Raw genomic sequence first — 20,998 nt, 5'->3', positions numbered from 1 at the left:
TTCTCTTCTCTTCTCTTCTCTTCTCTTGTCTTCTCTGGTCATCTCTTCTCTTCTCTTCTCTTCTCTTCTCTTCTCTTCTCTTCTCTTCTCTTCTCTTCTCTTCTCTTCTCTTCTCTTCTCTTCTCTTCTCTTCTCTTCTCACTTCTTCTCTTTTCTTCTCTTCTCTTGATGTTTTCATACCTTTCTTTCTTTCACCCCCGCACAATCACACACAAACTCAAGCACATTAATTTGACAGTAAATATATAGCCCCATGCTGCCAAGCTGGCCTTGTTGGGCTGTGCCACCACACTGCTGGGTGTGTTGGAGTTTGCTTGTCAACAAGTACTGTGTGTGGGCCGTTGATGTTTTTAGAAGCAGACGTCAGAGTGGTGAATGAATGAATGAGTGAATGAATTTATTTAGTCTATTAGATTAGAGAGAGAGAGAGTAAAAACATTTTACAGCAACAATAACCATTGAAAGGGATAAATAGACAGGGATGTACACAAAAAAGGTCTGTAGACTTATTTCCATTGTGGTCCCTTATATGCCCCTTATATGGTGCAATTACAACTAATGCCCCGTGTCAATTTGGTACAGGAATTAATTGTACAGCATGTTTAGTTAACATGGAATCAAAAAAATAATTTAAATAATAATCCAATAGTGACTTGAAGGTGCACTGTGCACTGTGTTTTAGTTGTTCATTTCCAGAATTCATGCTGCCCATTCACAAATGTTTCCTTTTGAACAAATACTTACCACCACCATTAAATTCTAAGTATTCATTATGACTGGGAAAATTGCATTTTACAGACATTAAAAAGGGGGTTCTTCTCCATGGTCCGCCATTTTGAATTTCCAGAAATGGGCATTTTAGCTGCAAATCTTACTGTCCTTTGGTCATACTAGTAAATATTGGTTTATTATTTATTAATATTCATGAAAATGTCAAATTTGGCAATAGGCAGAACAGTTTCAATGAGCAGCATAGTTGCAATACCTACTCTGGCCACAATCTTACACAGTGCACCTTTACTGTAAGCTGTGGTTGCACCACCTGACTTCTGCTACTAAAAATGTTGGTGAACCATGCACATGCTTTGCTGATGCTGCTTCTGTTGCACACAGAGAATTGGAAGTGTCACTGTGTCCGTAGGTTGGTGTACTTATTGCAACTGCTTGTTGTTAGGGTGGTAGCCTTTGTGCAGTAATTAAATATGTTTCTACCAAGTGTGTGTGTGGTTTTTTTTCGTTGTTTCTGCTGTAACTGACTTCTAAGGTGCAATATGCAGAGGTGGATTAATGAATGGTTCCATGCCCAGGGGGGTGCACATGTCCCGAAGGATCCAGAACAAACTCAACCCCCGCCTCTCTCATCCCACTTTCCCAACGGACCTCATTTTCATTCAATGCCCAGAGCTATTTCATTCATGAATCCATCCCTTGCAATATGGTGGCAAAAGTTGGCAGGAGTAATTGTACCTGGAGGTATAATACACTATTATACCTTACATGTGGCTTCATTTCGATGTGTGTGCTTGAAGGTCTATTTTGTAACAGTTGGATGTGCCAGAGCCTAGAGGGAACAATAGGATACCCATTGCTTATGATACCCATAGCTTACCGTGTCATAGTGAGCAAAAAATGAGAAATTCCGAACTGCGTTTGTCCCATATTATGCAAAATAGTTCAACGTGGGGGAAGATGTCGGAGATCGGACCACCCATAAGTGTACATACAAATGTAAAATTTAAAGATAATAGTGTAGTGGGTTCCCTCCTTTTATAAGATGTTTCCTCCCTTCATCATCAGGGCCAAGAGGTTACCATGCCATACCCCTAGAGCTGTTGAGAAAGTAATGACAGGGCGAGCGAAAAACTAGAAATTCAGAACCCCAGGCGGCCCCTGATTTGACACAGCAGTTCGAGATGACGCATGAATATGGATGTCAGACCACCCTTTATATACAATACAAACAAAGGTAAAAAAAATTGAAAGCCAACGGGACGTCTTGAGATGGATAGTGATGGTAAATATTCATACGACAGAAGCAGAGGCCTGTGAACGCGCAAAATAAATTTTGATGATGAACACCGCGAAATGTGACACACAGGACCTATAAATGGCACCCTCTGAACTAAAATATTTGAGACACTTTCTGATTTAGTCATTTGCATTATTTTCAAGTTTTACACTCCTTTGCTCTGCATATAATGTGCTGCTATGCATACATTTCTCTATTGTTTCTGCATTCTTATATATTTATATACTGTCATGCCTATAAGACATTTAATGTACAAAGTGCACAAGCCCTCAGCAAAACAGATGTGTGTGTAGGCAGTAAATACATATAAAACACAGCACACAGATTACCTTTGATTTTTAGGTGCAAATAGTGCCTATGGAACGATGGAATATGTATATCTGTATAAGACCTATACTTATGCTTTGACCTTCACTTCGACAAAGTCTACAGTACAAATATCATCAGTATGCTGCCATGCCAATACCATGTTGAATTGTGACGTTTGGGGCATATTTCGAGGCTTTTCTTCAGATGTGGCTGCTTCTGAGAGTTGTTTTTCAGACCTTATTGTGGCTTTTGTTGTGGCTGTAATAGTTGCAACTGTTGTTGTTGTTGTTTTTGCAAAACTGTGTCGGCAGGTTTTTTTTTTTTTTGTTGCTTCGCCTGCTTCTGTGCCCTGCCCTGCTCTCTTCCGTTCTGCTGTGTCCTGTCCTCCTCTCTTCTGTTCCGTGTTTGTCAGCGTCTTTGTTGTCGCTTCTCGTTGCCCTGCTTTTGCCCTCGTGTCTGCTGCCTGGAACGTCTTCTGAGTGGCTTCTTGGCCACGCTCACACACACACAAACACACTGACACACACATACACACACGCAAGCCCACACACACAGACATGGACACGCATATGTACACACACACACACACACACACACACACACACACACACACCATACAAATACACACATGCACACACACACACACACACACACACACACACACACACACCATACACACACACACACACACACACACACACACACACACACACACACACACACACACACACACACACACACACACACACACACACACACACTCCACACAAATACAAATACACACACACAGATACACATGGACATGGACACACACAAACACACACTACACACCACACTGAGTGCCACTTCACATTGCTGTTTCAGTGTCTGCAATCTGTTTGCCAAACCCTACAACCGGTTGCCATGTCACCCAGTCTTTCTCTCTCTCTCTCTCTCTCTCTCTCTCTCTCTCTCTCTCTCTCTCTCTCTCTCTCTCTCTCTCTCTCTCTCTCTCTCTCTCTCTTTCACTCTCTTCTTCCCTCCATCTCTCTCTCTCTCCATCTCGTTATCTCTATCTCTCCCTCTCCCTCTCGCTGTCTCTCTCTCTCCATCTCTTTATCTCTCTCTCCCTCCCTCCCTCTCTCTCTCTCTCTCTCTCTCTCTCTCTCTCTCTCTCTCTCTCTCTCCCTCTCTCTCTCTCTCTCTCTCTCTCCCCCTCTCACTCTCCATCTCTAGCCCTCCTTCTCCTTTCACCTTCATTCTCTCCCCAGCCTCTAGCACATTCTTTTTCCCATTTCCTTACCCCTCCCTTCACCAATTCCCTCCATCCCTCCGATGCTCTCATCCCTCCATCCTCCTTCCATCCACTATGCATGTATTGTGTTGCAGTGTATTTCAGTCAGCGGGGTAAAAACACATATACACACTATGTCCCCCACCTCATATGAGGTGCGACAGCTCAATCATGTTTGCCCAGGGCTCCATAGGGTCCCTGCATAATCCAGGGGTGCATTGCAATTCATGACTTTTATAGAGGTTTGATTTACTGCCGTATGACACGTTACAATGTTCGCCGCTCTCCCTCTGCTTGTCCCTGTGTGCCCTCCCTCCAACCCCATCAATACCCCCTTCACTCTCCCCTCTCTCTCTCTCTCTCGATCTGACACACACACACACACTTTTCTATTTTGCTTGCTCTCTCTCTCTCTCTCTCTCTCTCTCTCTCTCTCTCTCTCTCTCTCTCTCTCTCCCTCTCTCACACACTCACTCACACATACGCACACACACACTTTCTCACACACACACACACACACACACACACACACACACACACACACACACACACACACACACACACACACACACACACACACACACACATACACACACACACACACACACTTTCTCTATCTGTCTCTGTCTCTCTCTCTGTCTCTCTCTCTCTTTCTCTCTGTATCCCTCTCTCTCTTTCTCTCTCTCACGTACACACGCACACATGAACACACACACACACACACACCCATCCCCCATCTCCGCCCTGCCACCCCTCATCTCCAGTGGTGGCAGCTCTAGCGCTGTCCCTGCGCCGCCAGAAGAGAGACGTGCTGTCCACGACGGAGGAGGACGAGATCCACGAGAACATCATCACCTACGACGACGAGGGGGGCGGCGAGGCCGACACGGCCGCCTTTGACATCCTGGCCCTCAAGAGCGCCCCACACAGCGCCCTCAAGACCCACCGCCTACTCGACAGCCGCAACATGTGAGTTCATCATTATACTTGTACTGCAATTGTATTATATAAAGACCAACCACCTCCTGGACAATTTGAACATGTGAGCGGACATTGCATTATGTGTTATAAATAATAATACAAGACCTTCTAGACAGCCGCAACGTGAGTCCACAACAAAATACATTTCATTCTACTGTATGTTATTATGTACACTGTATAATATGAAGACCCACTGGGAACATATGAGAGGACATTACAATACATTGCATCGTACATGAGAATGTACTGTATTTTATAAAGACCCACAGCTGAAACATGTGAGTGGACATTACATGATAATGTTCAGACCAAGAGCGACCTACGCTAACTGAGCAACGGAAATCATTCTTTTTCTATGGAGGGTAAGCGAGCCAGGGACGATGCGAACTGAGCGACCATAGCGAATTTCAATGATTAAAGTCAAGCTAACATTATGGTAATGAGCTATGACGCGGTTCGGCGAAAACCAATTGGAATGTTTATATCTCCGAAGGTCCCAGACTGTCAAGTCAGAGCCGTTATGTGATAAGCTAAATCAAACATGTCAATGTCACGTCCAGAGCGAATAAAACGCATCCATATGGCGAAACGTCATCAACTACCACCACTACCAGGCAGCATAGGTCACCCTTGGTCTGAACGCAGCATAATGCATAATAGAAGACCCACCGCCTACTAGACAGCCGCAACATGTGAGTGAGTGCATGACCAACATGTACATGACACTGTGTTATACGCACATAATTATGAGAAACACCGCCTACTCGACAGCTGCAACATATGAGTCCATGACAAAAGATGACATTACATTGTGTATTATAATGTACTGTGTAACATGAAGGCCCACCGACTACTGGACAGCAGTCCATCACCAAACTATATTCTTACATTTTTATATAAGACCCGCCGACTCCTGAAGAGCAGGAGCATGTGAGTGGACACTGCATTACATTGCATTACCTGACATTCTTTTTTTAAAGTACTTTTTGGCCTTTGTTGTTATAGGACAGTGTTTGAGTAGACAGGAAATGACTGGGAGAGAGAGATTGGGCAGAGTCAAGGTCCCCGTGGGCAATGCACGCCCAAATGTGGGGGGCTTGGAGCCCTGCGCCACAGCGCTCCCCACATTACATTCTTATAATCTATAGATATAAAGAGAGAATTTCATTGCATTAGGTTGTCTAACTTACCATACTATATTACATGAGTTATATTAATTCATTGCACGAGATTTCCTTATATGTTATGACATTATCCTATCTGAATGACCAAATTACTGTGCATTACATTCAATTACATTGGAATATACAGTAATATACATAGATTAATATTACGACATTGTTATTGCAACTCATATTACATTAGTTTACACTTAGCTGCAGAACCAGCAGAGCGTGTCATTTCCACACAGGGACAGTCCCCCCCTGAAGCAGCGAGTGAGAGGTGAGATCAGATGAGATGGCTTGCTGGAGGGCACTTCACTTCAGCCCATGGATGGGGGTGCAGTACTACAGTTATTTAGTCGCCCTCTCTCACACATTATTCATGCATACCGCAGAGTTCTGAACCTAAAACCCTTGGATCCCAAGCCTAACTCCCTAACCATTAGGCCACAGCTGCCACCAATGCAAAAGTGTGGGTTTTTTATATGGAAAAAAATGTGTTTGTGCTCCAAGGGGAGTGGGAGGGTGGCGGTGAGAAAAGTGAAGGCGAGCAGAGAGAGAGAGAGAGAGAGAGAGAGAGAGAGAGAGAGAGAGAGAGAGAGAGAGAGAGAGAGAGAGAGAAACAGATGGACAGTGAGAGAAGAAGAGAAAGTGAATATAGTGTGCAAAAGACAGAGAAAGAGAGAAAGGGAACGAATACATGAATTGGGGAAAACAGGGGAGCTGTGGGAGGAAAGTGAGAATGGAAGAGTGACAGAAAATAGAAATGGATAGAGGGGAAAAAGACAGAGCGCAAAAAAACGAATAAGGATAAAATGAAAACATTCCTTAAGGGAATGAAAGCAGCTCACCTCTCCTCTCCTCTCCTGTCATCGCGTGCTACTGTAACCTCTGGTTGTGTGTACCTGCACTGCAAACAAATTACACCAAACCTCCCACTCATTCTGGCGTCAAGCATTCTCCACCCCCCCCCTTTTTTCCCCTCGTTTCTTTTCTTTTCTTTTTTCATTCCAGCAGCATCACTTTCATACCACTGTTAGTTATTCTCTCAAACCCCCAGCTTGCAAACACAATTACCCACCACCATAATAGAGCAGAGTACGTTCATTAAAATGGAAATGAACTGCGTTTCCCTATTAGGCTTGACTGCTCTCATCTGCGTTGGATTGATCCAAACTGAAGTGTTTACCAGAGGGAAACAATAGAAGAGACATGCGTGCCTTTTAGGTTTTCAAGACTTCGATATCCACATATACACACTACGCACACACTACACACAGACACACACACACACACACGCACACATACACACACACATGCACACACAAACAAACACACAAACACCCACCACCACTACCACCAAAAGAGTTGGGGGGGAAAAGGAGAACATCTAATCGCCATGGCAATTGATGTTTTCCTGTAGGGACGTTAATCCACGTGAGCACAGCACAAATCAACTCTTGTTATCTGAAGTAATTGATGAAGTGATTGATCTGAGCTTATGAGACTTTGCCATTGGTGTGCGTCTGTGAATGTGTATTTTTCTGAAGTCTACTTCCTTACAACCTGGCTTTTTATGACAAGCTATTTTCACAGAGCTACTTAGAAGTTAAAATTGGACAAGTTTAATCAAGTTTGCCATGTCGCATCGCAGGTACTCCCAACACAACTTGGACAGAACCTACAGCTGGAGCACTAACGCGAGCGCGGACCAGCGTCGGCCCGGATCGGCGCCAATGTACGGCCGCTACTGCTACAGCATCCACACTCTGCCCGTCCTCAAGCACACCAGCCACCACGCCAGTCCCTACAGCACCGCCGGCAGTGGCATCAGCGGCATCGACCTGGCCAAGCTGCCCTCCTACGGCCTACATGGCAAGCGGGCCGACCCGACTCTGGTGATCCAGACCCACCAGGGCAACTACGGTCCCATGGAACCCGCCGTGGTCTGCGTCCGACCCGCACGGCCCAGTAGTCAGGACGGGTCCGAACACAAGGCGGCGGACGGGTCCACGGATGACAGCAATCCCAAAGGGAGCGAGGGAGGCAGCGAAGCCACCTCTGACAGCCAGATCATTAACCAAGACCAGGTAGGCGGCAAATGCAATATGCAGCCTACAGACACGGCACACAGTACACTACACTGAAGAGTGAACTGAAATGTTAAGCTTTAAGTTCCAGTTCCTCTCCATTGCTATTCAGGGCCTGCCTAGGTATTCTTTCTTTGTTGTACACTGTAGTAGGCTACGTACAGTCAATTCTAATGCATTGTTAGGGTAGAGTAGAATAGAGTATCAAATCCCGAGGGAAATTAAGATGTCCAGTAGCATACATACATACATACATACATACAGAAAGATAGGCTACATCTTTGCATTTAAACACATTTTTGCATTCCATGACATCCTGTTTGACTCAACGACAATATTACTTCAATATTACTACGACATCACTAACACAATGCAATTAAGATTGTCATTCAAATGCATTTTGTATCAGACCCATTTTTAGTAAAGAAACACAAGTAGATTCTGAATGAAATTATATAGGTATCAAAAGCTAGGCTATATTTGGCAGTATGGTTCTGTTCAGAGGAGTCCGCCATGATGATAAAGCAGTGAGTCAGGCAACAGCAGAGGTGTTTTCGCCCCAGCAGGACAGGGAAAAATACATGCAGATATTCCCCTATGAACAGACCAGGCGACATGACAAGAGAACATGCCATATCAGACACGACAAGGAGGAGCAGAGGAGGACGTGGGTAGCAAAAAGCAAGCAGCATACGGAGTAAAAATTTAAAGGGCGTGCCGAAAGAGTGTGTCCAATTGCTAGGGAAGACACATGCTGAGGGGACACACCTGGACCAATCCGAGAGATGAGGGGAAAGTGGCGAGCTTCTTGACCTCCACAGTCTGTCCAGAACTAATGTCGTCTCATGATTTTTGCACGATTGCATTGCACAATTTAATGTTCAACTTAACCACAATACTATTACGTTGACATTGCTAACACAGTGCAACTAGCACTGCCATCCTGCCTGCATCCTGCCTGAAAAACGTAAGCCTATAATAGGGGTTTGTGTCAGTCTGACAGACTTTGTTATTGTGCTAAAGAGATGCTCATTCCCACTCCACAGGTGTCCGTGTCAGTCTCAGAGAGTTGAGGGAAAAAAACCCTTCTAGTGTTTTGCCACTGCCTGTGCAGAGCAGATTTCAGTAATTAGCCGATGTGCTTGTCTCACGAGTGGCGTGCTCATTACAATCTGCTGGTTGCAAAAGGATGACTGGATCAAATATGCAACAGGGTTTAGTATAGTCGTTTCTGATTCTAGCAGCAAGGAATAGTCTAGAACTCGCATACCGATTGCCAATACAAAGACAATGTTTATTGCATTACATTGATAAAAGTAATTTGAAAAAACTCCCACACACTGACCATTTCACAGTTTTTTTGTATATTCTACATTTTGGTCCTAAACATCGTCGATGAAAGAAAACAGCGTAATGGTCAGTGTGCAGCAGTTTTTTTCAAATTGTCTGATGAGTGACCCAAAGGCCATCTCCGATGCACCTGCCAGCTGAGGTGTGTGAAAAAAACACAAGTTAATTGATAAAAGTGATAAAAGTCCACTTTATGTGACAGAAAATGTTATGCACATATGGATAGCACTTTTATCCATATAATGCAATAAACTATTGTTGCATCGGCTATTGGTGTGCAACTTCTGCTCCTTTCTGCTTTGGGTTACGACTCTGGAATACACCGATCAGGGGTCCGTATCTCGAAAGCGTCTTTGCTAACGACGGTAGCAACGTCCTTCGTAAGAGCGACTCAACTCTCTCTCGACAGCGACACTCACCACTAAATCCAACGGAACGGTAAGACGGTCTGAAGACGGTCTGAAGACGGTCTTAAGACGGTTAGCAACGACAAGAATCGAGAAACGGACCCCAGGACTGGAGTTACTTACACAACACCTGCTCTGTGTTGTATTTGAATCGTGGATTTGACTCCTTCACTTTTCTTCTAAACTATCCCGTTTCTAGTCCTCGATTATAAGAAATGTAATATTAATTCAGATGATAATTAATTTTATTTCAGCCTTTCACATCCACATTGCCGTTCCCGTTAATCACTATACGTTTACATGATGTCTTTAATTCCAAATTAATAATTCAGAATTAAATAGTTGCAGCGAGTTCACTTTGATCTTTCCTTTCATTCCAAATTAAGAGGTATTTACATGACCTTTTCAAAGCGGAATGTAGCAATTATCTCTCTAAACATATTCCCCAATGAGCTACTTTGTTTCATTTCCATTTTCATGTTCCATTTCAGCTCTCGGACCAGACCCTGATCCTGACGAGCCCCAGCCAGAACGGCTCCTGTCTGGAGAACAACAGCATCTCCTCCCTGAGCCAGACGGACACCACTGCGTCTCTGCCGTGTATTGACACCACCACGTCCAGCCCTCGGCTGCCACCGTCCTCCGTGGCATCAGAGTCCTCCAGGGGCCACGGCAGCAACAACAAACACAAGGACGGTAACATCATCCACACCAATGCCACCACCGCCGCCGCAAGCCCAGCTGGGCTGCAGAAGCCCCCCCACCGGACGATGGAGGGCACCCTGTACAGAGGTGGGCGCATTCCCACGGTGCCACCCGCCCCTGTTCACTCTGACAAGGTGGGCATGCTCAGTGTGTTCGCGGTGGGTGGGAGGGACTACGTGCCGCACGTGATGATGCCACCGCCACCGCCTCCGCCGGGGGCACCGTTTCCTGGTGGAATGCTGGGCTACGGAACAGGGTGGGGCTTAGGCAGGGGGATGCCCGCCCCCAGAGTCGGCGGCGGGGCCAGCGGCAGCTCGGACCTGACCAATCGGATGGGCGACTTCCTACAGCACCGTCTGGCGCAGGTGACCTTTGACCCCCTGCAGCCGCCGTATGACTCGGTGCAGACGTACGGCCTGGAGGGCAGCGGCTCGCAGGCGGGCTCCCTCAGCTCCCTGGAGAGCGAGGAGGGGGACCGGGAGCTGGAGAACGGCGGCAGCAGCCTAGAGGAGTGGGGGCCCAAGTTCAACCGGCTGGTAGCCATCTACCGAGAGAGGGAACAAGAGAAAGTGGCGAAGGATAAAAAGGAAATGAAGGAGGAGGAGGAGGAGGTTGGGGAGGTTGGGGATGGGGAGGGCGAGGCGGCAAAAAGAGCCAGGGAAAATGCAGGGGTCAGCAGCGATATGACATCTGAAGAGAGGGCCGAGACAGGCGGGTCGGAGGGAAAAAGACTTAATGACAAACCAAAGGTGCAGGAGATAGTGACTGAGGTGCCAACGCAAGACGAAAAGGGTGAGGAAATAGAACTTTAAAGGCAAAGGAAGAAAGGGCTGCCAGAATGAAAGAGAGGGTAGGTGGCAGACTGAACTTGAGTGAGTGAAAGTGAGATACAGAGAACTAGACAGAGAGAGAGAAGTCAGGAGACTGAGGGACGGAGAGAGAGAGAGAGGGAAGAAGAAAGGGAAATATTTAAGGTGAAGGTGAAGGTATGCCAAGGTGAGGTTCTTCCAAAGGCAATAAGAGTTTTGAAAAACTTGCGTGCACAACTCAACTCAAAAACCAATGGGAATATTTTTGACTTTCATATCTGTACCTTAGACAAGCACAGAGTGGTATGCAAGCGCTCCGCACTCCCCTCCCCTCCCCTCCCTTCCCCCTTCCTACACGCTATAGACGTTAAGGCGCGGCACACAGTATACCATAAAGGAGTTACAGGTTCCGTCACTTCAAGACCTTGCTCCTGTAACAGCAAAATGTGAATAATTCACTTTTAGCACTCAGAGCCAAAGTTATGAGACATCTCATTTCTAAAATATTGATCTCGCAGCCCAGCAAGTTGCATTGTTGGAAAATAGGCCTCATGCAAAATGCAGGAAATCTCGTGTATTAATATTGATGTATTAATAAGAGTATGTGCTCTCCCACTCGCTCTCTCTCTCTCTCTCTTTCTCCCTCTCTCTCTCTCTCTCTCTCTCTCTCTCTCTCCCTCTCCCTCTCCCCGAGCAGTTTGGAGAGGGAGGGTGGGTACACATAAAATGACTCAATGAAGGAACCAGATCTGTGACAATCGAATTGGATATCACACATCAGCCACATCAGGTCTCTCTCAACGTTTCGTGCCCAAAAATACTGCGATGGGAGACACAAAGTGTGTGTGTGTGTGTGTGTGTGTGTGTGTGTGTGTGTGTGTGTGTGTGTGTGTGTGTGTGTGTGTGTGTGTGTGTGTGTGTGTGTGTGTGTGTGTGTGGGTGGGTGGGTGCGTGTTAGCAATTGTCTTATTTTGTGAGCTGAGCAAGTAGTCGTATGGTGAAGCGGGTGAGAACAACAGATTGGTGCTTACACGAGAATGAAGATACGCCCAAGACGTTGGCATTTGTAGATAATATGGCACTTATGTATTGTTGATACGGTAGTCCAACTGATGACACTCTATGCAACTGTGAAACTCCCCCCCATCCCCTGTTCCCCAAACCCCAACATAAAAGAGATGACCATTTTGTAGTACGAGCACCATGTTTTCCTATTGTTGAGCCTGATAAGGACTGTGTACTGTGTATATAGTATGTAAATACAGATATTTTAAAAGCAAAACATGACATTGTGATAATAATAATCGTGCAGTATCGAAAAGAGAGGGACCGTTAACCGAGGAGTGGTCTTTACACTGACAGAAGGTTATGTGTAACATTTGTACTGAAAAAAATCACAGAATGGATATGACCTGTTTTTTTTTCTTTATGTGCCACCAGTGACTGAACATGGACTTATTTGCCAAACAGATTTCCAGTTTGCTGCTGATAATGATGAAGTGTAAAAAAAATCATTAAGTCTCAAGAGCGTCACGAGAAACCCGACTTCTCAGACTATAATTAGTCCCATCTATCCTGTGGGCAACACTATCTATTTACAATCAATAAAGCTGTGAGCATCTTTTTATATCAGTCATTGCCGGATCTCATGCCATTATTCCCGATGATGTTGTAACCTAATCTAAAAACCATTCTCAACCCTCGTTGTCAGTACCTTCAAGGCAAAAATGAAATCAAATAAAAAACCTATCCTATTCTGTAACAAATTAACGAGATATCTTAGAATCTTTTGTCTTTGATTTGTTTTTGTCAGTTCCTGTTGAGAAAATTGCCTTACATTAACAATCAACTGATAATCAGGGACTGGAGGTGTGTGTGTGTGTGTGTGTGTGTGTGTGTGTGTGTGTGTGTGTGTGTGTGTGTGTGTGTGTGTGTGTGTGTGTGTGTGTGTGTGTGTGTGTGTGTGTGTGTGTGTGTGTGTGTGTGTGTGTGTGTGTGTGAGTGAGTGAGTGAGTAAGTGCGTGTGTATGCGTGTGTGTGGGGAGAGGATGGGTGTACTTGCGGCATGAATACGCTCACTCAAATGTGGTCTGAATTTCTCTCCCTTTCCCTTGAATCCAATTTTAATTAACTGGAAACAGATAACAATTCAATCACCCTCTAAGCTCCCACTCAATGGGGGGATTTCAATATACCGCAAATGAATCAGGTCACTTCCTGTGGGCCTCCTGAATGAAATGCGACAGCTTCCTGTTTATCCACCCCGAAAAATAACAGTGTGAAGATTTAGAGTCCCTCCAAAAAAAATAAAATTAAATAACATTCTTTGTTTTCAGTATTTTCGGTAGGGAAAACAACATTTTAATTCAGTCATATGGCACATTTCGCAACACTAACAAGCGTGTTATTGGAAGTCAAGTCATGATGCAAGACCTGATGATGTATGTGGACATTATCATACAGCTGTAGAAGGATTAGCGAAAACTTTTGATGCATGTGCTTCTAGGCTTTTCAGGTCACGGTTAAATAGTACGTCTTTCATCCTACATTTGCATTAACCCTTTGATCGTCTACAGTGCAAACAGATGGATGAGATACATGTGTAAACAAACAACCAATAATGGCAATCAAGCTTTAACAGACCAAAACATCAATGAATGAGCGCCACTAGAAATGTGTGACGAAGACTCCGAAAACGTGCTTGTTATTTGCATTCTTTTGTAGATTTGGTACCAAAAAAGTATGTGCTGAGTGTGAACAAATATGTTTCTGCTTTTTCATGTTTTGAAATGTTATCTTATTTATTCAAAATGGAATATTAAATTGTGTGTTAGGATTAAAGAAGTGAACAACTTTCAAGCAAACCCCAAAAATGAAAATGGGCAAAAAAAAAAATGTTTATATCGAAATGGCCTTTTCCACAGTCATTTCAATCAGTTAATATTATAATTGTGTTTCATTAACAACTTAACTCTCAAGGCCAAAGACATGTTGACTTTAAAAAGCTAGAAAAAAAGACCTTGATTTAAAAAAAGCCTGACTTTTAAACAGAAACCCCAACAGTACTGTACCCAATCCTTCCTGCGTTGTTTGCTGTTGGGAGGGACAAGCAGCTCAGCCGACGGGGGGGCAAAGGGGTCAGTTGTCCCGGGCCTAGGGAGAGAGGGGGCTCAGAATTGAATCCACGTTACATTGTATTGATTGGGTTTGGGGCCCCTGCAGATGTCTTTGTCCCGGGCCGAGCCAAAGCTGTCTGCGGCACTCAGCTCAGCATTACCTCTCTCTCTCTCTCTCTCTCTCTCTCTCTCTCTCTCTCTCTCTCTCTCTCTCTCTCATTGTTGTCGTTTATTGACTGAAGTGAGGAAGCATTACACAGCCAAGCTAAAAACAAACAAACTCTGAAGCCTGCGGCCATCACAAAATACCACGGGACAGCATAGAGGGAGGTCCAGAAACAGGACCAGCTTGTCTGTGGGCTCGTCCCATGTGTGCTGCTGTGTGACAATTTGCTATACACACATCCATGCCCCGAACCCTTTTTGTTGTAATTGGTTGTTACATCAGAATACATTAGGGCTGGTAAGTAAAGCAATTAAAATCATGGCATAATCGACTTAATGTTAATAAATGTCAGACAAGATAAAGTAACAACAGAGACCATCCCACCGTGCCAAACGTGGGCTTTGCCAAAATTAAAAAAGAATAAACCTTTACAAACAGGCTCAGTTTTTTCCCCAAAAAGCTTTGTTGTGTTCCAGCCATCGTTAAATGTTAAAGCCAATCATTTTAAAGGCACACGCTTGACTCCTAACAGGGCATGTGGGAGCATTGGGCAGTTGGCCACTTTGGCAGCCCGAGTCCCGAGTCCCTCATTCCCTACCCCATACGCAGAATTAAAGGTACAATTTTACAATGCGGCACAATCTTATACAGTATCTCATGGCATGGGTGCCACTAGGGGAGGGGAAAGGTGTAACAGATTCTAAGGGCCCAAGCACTATCAGAATTGACACTGCCCTTAAAGTGGTGGTTCGCTATTTTAGACATTAAGCCCTGTTTGTGTGACTTCTGGGGTGAAGTAGAGATGCTCTCATCACAATTTTGACATTTGGTGCTGAACGGAGCATTTGGGTATTCAAGACTGCATTCCCCCCACCTTTACATTGACTCCAATGAAGCACTCAAGCAATTGATCATAAAATGGCATTAAACTTTCGTTTGCGGAGACATGAAACTCACCGAGTGGTCAGAGGTGGGCAGCAATACGTTGGCTCGAAAATCACAGCGAAATACGCTTCCAGAGAAGATATATTATCATTATTGTCAGTCTTCATTGATTGTATTGGTTTGACTAGTATTACGGTACTCCACGCGAAATGGGGGTGCGTTTCTTTACGTTACTATCTATGGTTTGTATGCAAGCTGTAGTTTTTGTAGCCAGTCCCGCTCAAAGATAGCTGTTCTACCTCGCTCCTGGATGTCTACACAAACAACACACTATCGCTACCTACTGGCTGGATGTCTACTGCTATTCAACAGCGTCTGAGGAAAAATAGGTCCGCCAAATGCTAAACAACAGTTAGAAGGCATATTTCGCTGCAATTTTCGGGTCAATTTATCGCTGTCTACCACTGACCACACGGTGAGTTCCATGTCTTCTCGAACGAAAGTTTAATGCCATTTTATAATCGATTGTTTGAGTGCTCTATTGGAGTCAATGTAAAGGTGGGGGGGCTGTAGTCTTGGATACCCAAATGCTCCGTTCAGCACCAAATGTCAAAATTGTCATGAGAACATCTCTACTTCACCCCAGAAGTCACACAAACAGGGCTTAATGTCTAAAATACCGAACAACCACTTTAAGGGGGCCCAACATTTGAATCTTTCATGGGGCCCAAAATTTCTGGCGGCGCCCCTGCCTCATGCATGTGTCATACCTACACGATATACAAAACTCCTCCCTCTACTTGTTTTTTGTAAAAGAAGACAGGGCAGATAATTTATGACATTGTTACACATGCTGTCTTCTTTTTTTAATAAATATTATCATTAGAATGCAAGTTGACCAAAGGACCAAGTTGGGGTTGGCTGCCTCCAGGGCTGTCCTTAAAACATCAACAGAAGCACAGTCTATCAAAGGCAGGTTACCTGCCCACAATAAATGTGACATTCACTAATCCTGCTCTATGCTCCGGGGTCTATGGTTGAACACACACACACACACACACACACACACACACACACACACACACACACACACACACACACACACACACACACACACACACACACACACACACACACACACACACCACTATGGTACATACTGTATGCACAGAATGAAATGAAGTACCTCCTGCAATGTACAATATGGCACCAAGAATCTGTACTATCTAATACACACAGTGATGATGAACAATTATTTCTCCGCTAAAGGTTACGGCCCGGAGGACGAGTGGTTTTATTCATTTTAACTTATGGATACAAGCTGGTATTTCTATCTCTGTGCACAGTAGGGAAGGGGGAAGCCGTAATCCTGTTCCTGGAGAGTGGTTAATCAAGCACTGCAGGGCTAGACTAGTAATCTGGCATACCGGGCATTTTCCTGGTGGAACGACAGTCCTTAGGGGCTGATGCTGTTTTTTTTTTTTTTTTTTTTTTTTAAAAGCAAAGTGAAATCTGTGAAAGCCCAACGGGGAAACTATCTCCCTTTGTCATTGTCACACATCACACAAGTGTTCACTGCACACTGCACACAACAAAATTGCATTTATGCCTCACCCGTGCAAGGGGGAAGCCCCCAATGGCGCCCGAAAGAGAGCAGTGCGGCGGGACGGTACCATGCACAGGGTACCTCAGTCATGGAGGAGGATGGAGGAGAACACTGGTTAATCACTCCCGCCACCAACCTGGCGGGTCGGAAGCCAAACCGGCAACCTTAAGGCTTACAAGTCTAACGCCCTAACCGATTACATTACCCATGACTGCCCTTTACAATATACATAGAGGGGGCATGCCATTGATCCGTCTATAATTTTGACAGTGGAATAATCCAATCATAATATTGAAGAAAAGCAGGGGGCTGGACAATGGCAAAAAAAATGCACGGTCTGTTTTTTTAACTCAGTCCATCCCTGATCAAGCACGTCATATGCACCCGCACGGCACCCGCCGCCATCCACCAGGGTCGGCTTAACAGTTAGTGGCCAGCGCTCGCCTGTCGGCTGGCGGATAATAACGAGAGGAGCTGGGTGCCCTTATTTAACACCCTGGCACGTTTAAATTAGGGAAATGCACAACAGCTAATTAAGTCCAAATGACTTTGCGCATGATGAGTGAATCCGAGATGATCTGTGCGTCTGGGCTTAGGAAACTTGCCAGATGTTATTATTATATTTGCAAGATCTTGCTCGGCGGTGCCTGCAAATATTATGTCAAGTAGAGATACACTGAGTGAGTAAGCTGCTCATTATACTGCATGAGCAGAACAACTCAGAATATCATATTATATTTAAAAACAAGAGGGAGGAGGGTGGACAATCTGATACTAAAATCTAGTCCATAGTGATTTCACAAGTTAGGGCAAATGAAAAACTAAAAAAAGCAAAGAACACTGAACACAAAATGGAGAGGAGAGTTGAGGAGAGTCCACTACACTATTGAGCACAATAAACAAAAACCCCTTGGGGACACATCTAAAACCCAAAGTGAGTTCATGCCTGTGGTAATATCATTATGCACTTAAAAAATCCCATGTATTTTCTCTTGCTTAGTTTCTCAGCGCATGTTCTTGCTTTAAAGTTCCGTGTGTGTAAAATATTCATATCTGGCAGTAGAGGAAGCGGAGACGACTAGTTTTGATCTGTTTGTAAACAAGAGGTCTCCGAAGACTTGAGTGGTGGTTCTACACTGACATCCAGTGGTGTGAAGCTATGGATCCATCCTGATGGCTCAGATGCTGGAACTGCGAGAGACTGGAGCATGAGACTGGAGAACTTGAGAGGGCTTGCTGGAACTCCTGCGTCTTCTTCTCAGCTCAGCTTTGTGACTGTGAGGCCACCCCCCGTTGTGCTCAAGAATGGAGCACTGTACAACTCTGAGAAGATTAGTTTGACATTTCGTGAGCTTAGAATTATAAGGTTCTATCTCCGTTTAGGGTAGTTCTGAGATATTGAGCATCAAAGTTTTGACCTCCCAGCTGTTTTGTGAGATGGAACGTTTTTATTTCATTAATAACAATGTAAAATAATATTTTTTCACAAACATAACACCACACAGGCATTAATAAGCATGTAATGGGTCAGATTATGTAAAAAACTCAATTTCACCAAAAATGGAGATAGAACCTTATAATTCTAGGCTCANGATTTGGTGGTGGAAAACATATTGTTTTGCTGCTCACAAAGTTCATTTCCGGATGGTGATGTGAGGTTTCACACTAAATTCTTGGTGAGTAGGTTTAATTGTGAATGACAACTGAAGACATACTATACCATTCAAACTGTTAAAGTTATGAGCCTGCTGAACATATAATATATGCTCGAAGGAGATGTACTGGTCAAATAACTGTAACAGGGAGAGTAGTTTGTTGGCTCCTATTTCTTCAGTTTTAGCAGATGACGTTTAGTGAAGTAGAGTGGTGTTTCAGGATAATCTAAAATAATCAGCTTTTTCTTTTCTCTCAGACTCACAGACTCACATCTGCTCAGAGAAGCAATTCCAAGCAATTTCACTGGCCTGTCTGACCACGGAGAGAGGGAAAGATGTTCAGTGTGTCCACAGATAATTTTCAGAGCCCACTCTGCCATCCTTTGCCAGAGGGTGAGGATGAGGACAGAGAGAGAGAGAGAGAGAGAGGGAGAGAGAGAGAGAGAGAGAGAGAGAGAGAGAGAGAGAGAGAGAGAGAGAGAGAGAGAGAGGTGTAGGAGTAAAAGAAGAATGGTGGACACGGCCTTGGAGAGACAGTGACAGACGGGCAGGGCCGGATTATTGCACTGGCTAGATATGGCTGCAGCCTAGGGGCCCCACCTGCCAGGGGGGCCCTGATTGGCCAAAGGTGAAAAATTGCGGACATTGTCTATGTAAATTTGTCGCAAGATTTGCCTTCCAGGGGCCCCACAGCAACCTGCAGCCTAGGGGCCCCAGGCCGTCTTAATCCGGCTCTGTAAGACGGGGAAGATGAGAGAGACAGGCAGAGAACGTACAGTACAGTGGATTTAACATATTCCTTCAAAGTCAAATCAGCCTGTAATAAAATCTATTCTAACAAACCAGCTACAAGCAGGAATGACTCAGGAATGGATTATACCTTTCAAATTTGTGAAAAGGCGACACAACACCATCCATCCATCCTAAAAAAAGGGCCAGAGAGTGTTATCTGGCTCAGCAGGAGGCTGACGCGAGGGAGGGAGCGAGCGAGCGAGCGACAGAGCAAGCGTGAGAGAGAGGGGGAGTGAGGGAGTGCAAAGAAAATGCCATTACCCTCCATCAACAATTCAGAGGTACATATAATAGACTATATTGGCTCACGAAGGCAGCTCCACAAATCTGACACTTCACCAGACGTCTTTGCCAGCACGGCATGGGCCGGTTGCCCAGCTGCTGTGTGCCCTCACTGGGGCTTTGATGCGCTAGCGGGTGGGCGGGCAGGAGGAGCACAGATCACACATGCATGCTCAGCTTTGTTTGCAATGCGGAGGTATAGTTACGGTCAGGGCCCTAGATTAACTTTTTTCACCAAAATGGCTAGTAGACGTTAATTGTAGTAGCCAAACACACACCAGAGTGACTAGAAAGTTGGTCGAATTGAAATTTCACGAGCATTTGACTGGTTGGCTGGTGTCAATTGAGAGCCCTGGTTGCAGAACATTAATGTGTGTGTCTCCAGTGAAATCATTGGTTTGCTTTCAAGTCACATCAAATTCTAGCACCATGGACAGTTCTCAGTCCAAAACAAAATGGACAATACAAGAATAGACATAAAACAATAGCAAAAACTGAAATGTCATCACAGACGGAAAACTGGACCCCTGGCCAACGGTTGTGTGTGTGTGTGTGTGTGTGTGTGTGTGTGTGTGTGTGTGTGTGTGTGTGTGCGCACGCTTGTGGTGCCCCCTGCGGATGGCTGAAACACACTGATGGGCCCCAGACAGACATGGTCATTGCAACACCTCACCCAAGCCCCAAAGTAATGAGACTGCTGTCTGTTGAGATGGTGAACTACATGTGGGTATTTCATTGAATAGGTTATATAATGTCACCTTAAGTGCAGAATACAGTTGGGAAAGGGGGCAACGTCCTCAAATTGCAATACAATTTTCTGAGTTTGCTTCTATTTTCGGCGGCACTTCAGTAAACTTTATGAAAGAAAGCTTAGCTTTCACAAGAACATATCATAATTAGTTCATGAGAAATTTACATTCTACGACTGTGTTGAGAATTTTACCAAATCAGTCAATGTCAATAAGCTTTGACCTTATTTCCATACCAGTCACAGAGACATCTGATGCAATTACGGCCAATGTTCCTATCCAACATCAAAATACATCACGATTCCTGTCTGTACCCTCGAGGCAAAGTAAAAAATTATCATTTCCTGGAAAAAAAAAATTAATGAGGCGTCTCAGACATGTCTGCCTGAGTTGTTTCAGTGACAGGAAAATATCCTTTTATTGTGAATTTACCATCAACTGTGATCACCAGGATATATAAAGGTAGGGACACATGGAAGTGCTGTCTAACTGTCAGTCTGTCTGTCTCCTGAAAGCAGCTAAAAACCATCCATCTATTCAATGTGCTGCTCACATTGCTTTTCAAAACACAAAGCACATCGCCTCCTACGTGAAATGTCTTCAAGGAAATTATTTGCTGCTTTTTTGTTTC

At 44.7% G+C, this 20,998-nt stretch overlaps 1 protein-coding gene across 1 annotated transcript in view; it reads left to right on the top strand.

The window, feature by feature from the left end:
• The window catches only part of LOC134451580 (cadherin-24), a 67,803-nt gene extending 56,684 nt beyond the window's left edge, over positions 1-11,119 (top strand). Inside the window, exons 11-13 of the mRNA XM_063202086.1 lie at positions 4,376-4,580; positions 7,410-7,845; positions 10,094-11,119. Of these exons, the coding sequence (XP_063058156.1) occupies positions 4,376-4,580; positions 7,410-7,845; positions 10,094-11,119 (1,667 nt within the window). The remainder of the gene's footprint in view (positions 1-4,375; positions 4,581-7,409; positions 7,846-10,093) is intronic.
• Positions 11,120-20,998: the final 9,879 nt, after the last annotated feature.

The sequence above is a fragment of the Engraulis encrasicolus genome, chromosome 6, assembly GCF_034702125.1.
Source record: "Engraulis encrasicolus isolate BLACKSEA-1 chromosome 6, IST_EnEncr_1.0, whole genome shotgun sequence".
NCBI classification, from domain to species: Eukaryota; Metazoa; Chordata; class Actinopteri; order Clupeiformes; family Engraulidae; genus Engraulis; species Engraulis encrasicolus.
This window is presented reverse-complemented; position numbering and strand designations above follow the sequence as displayed.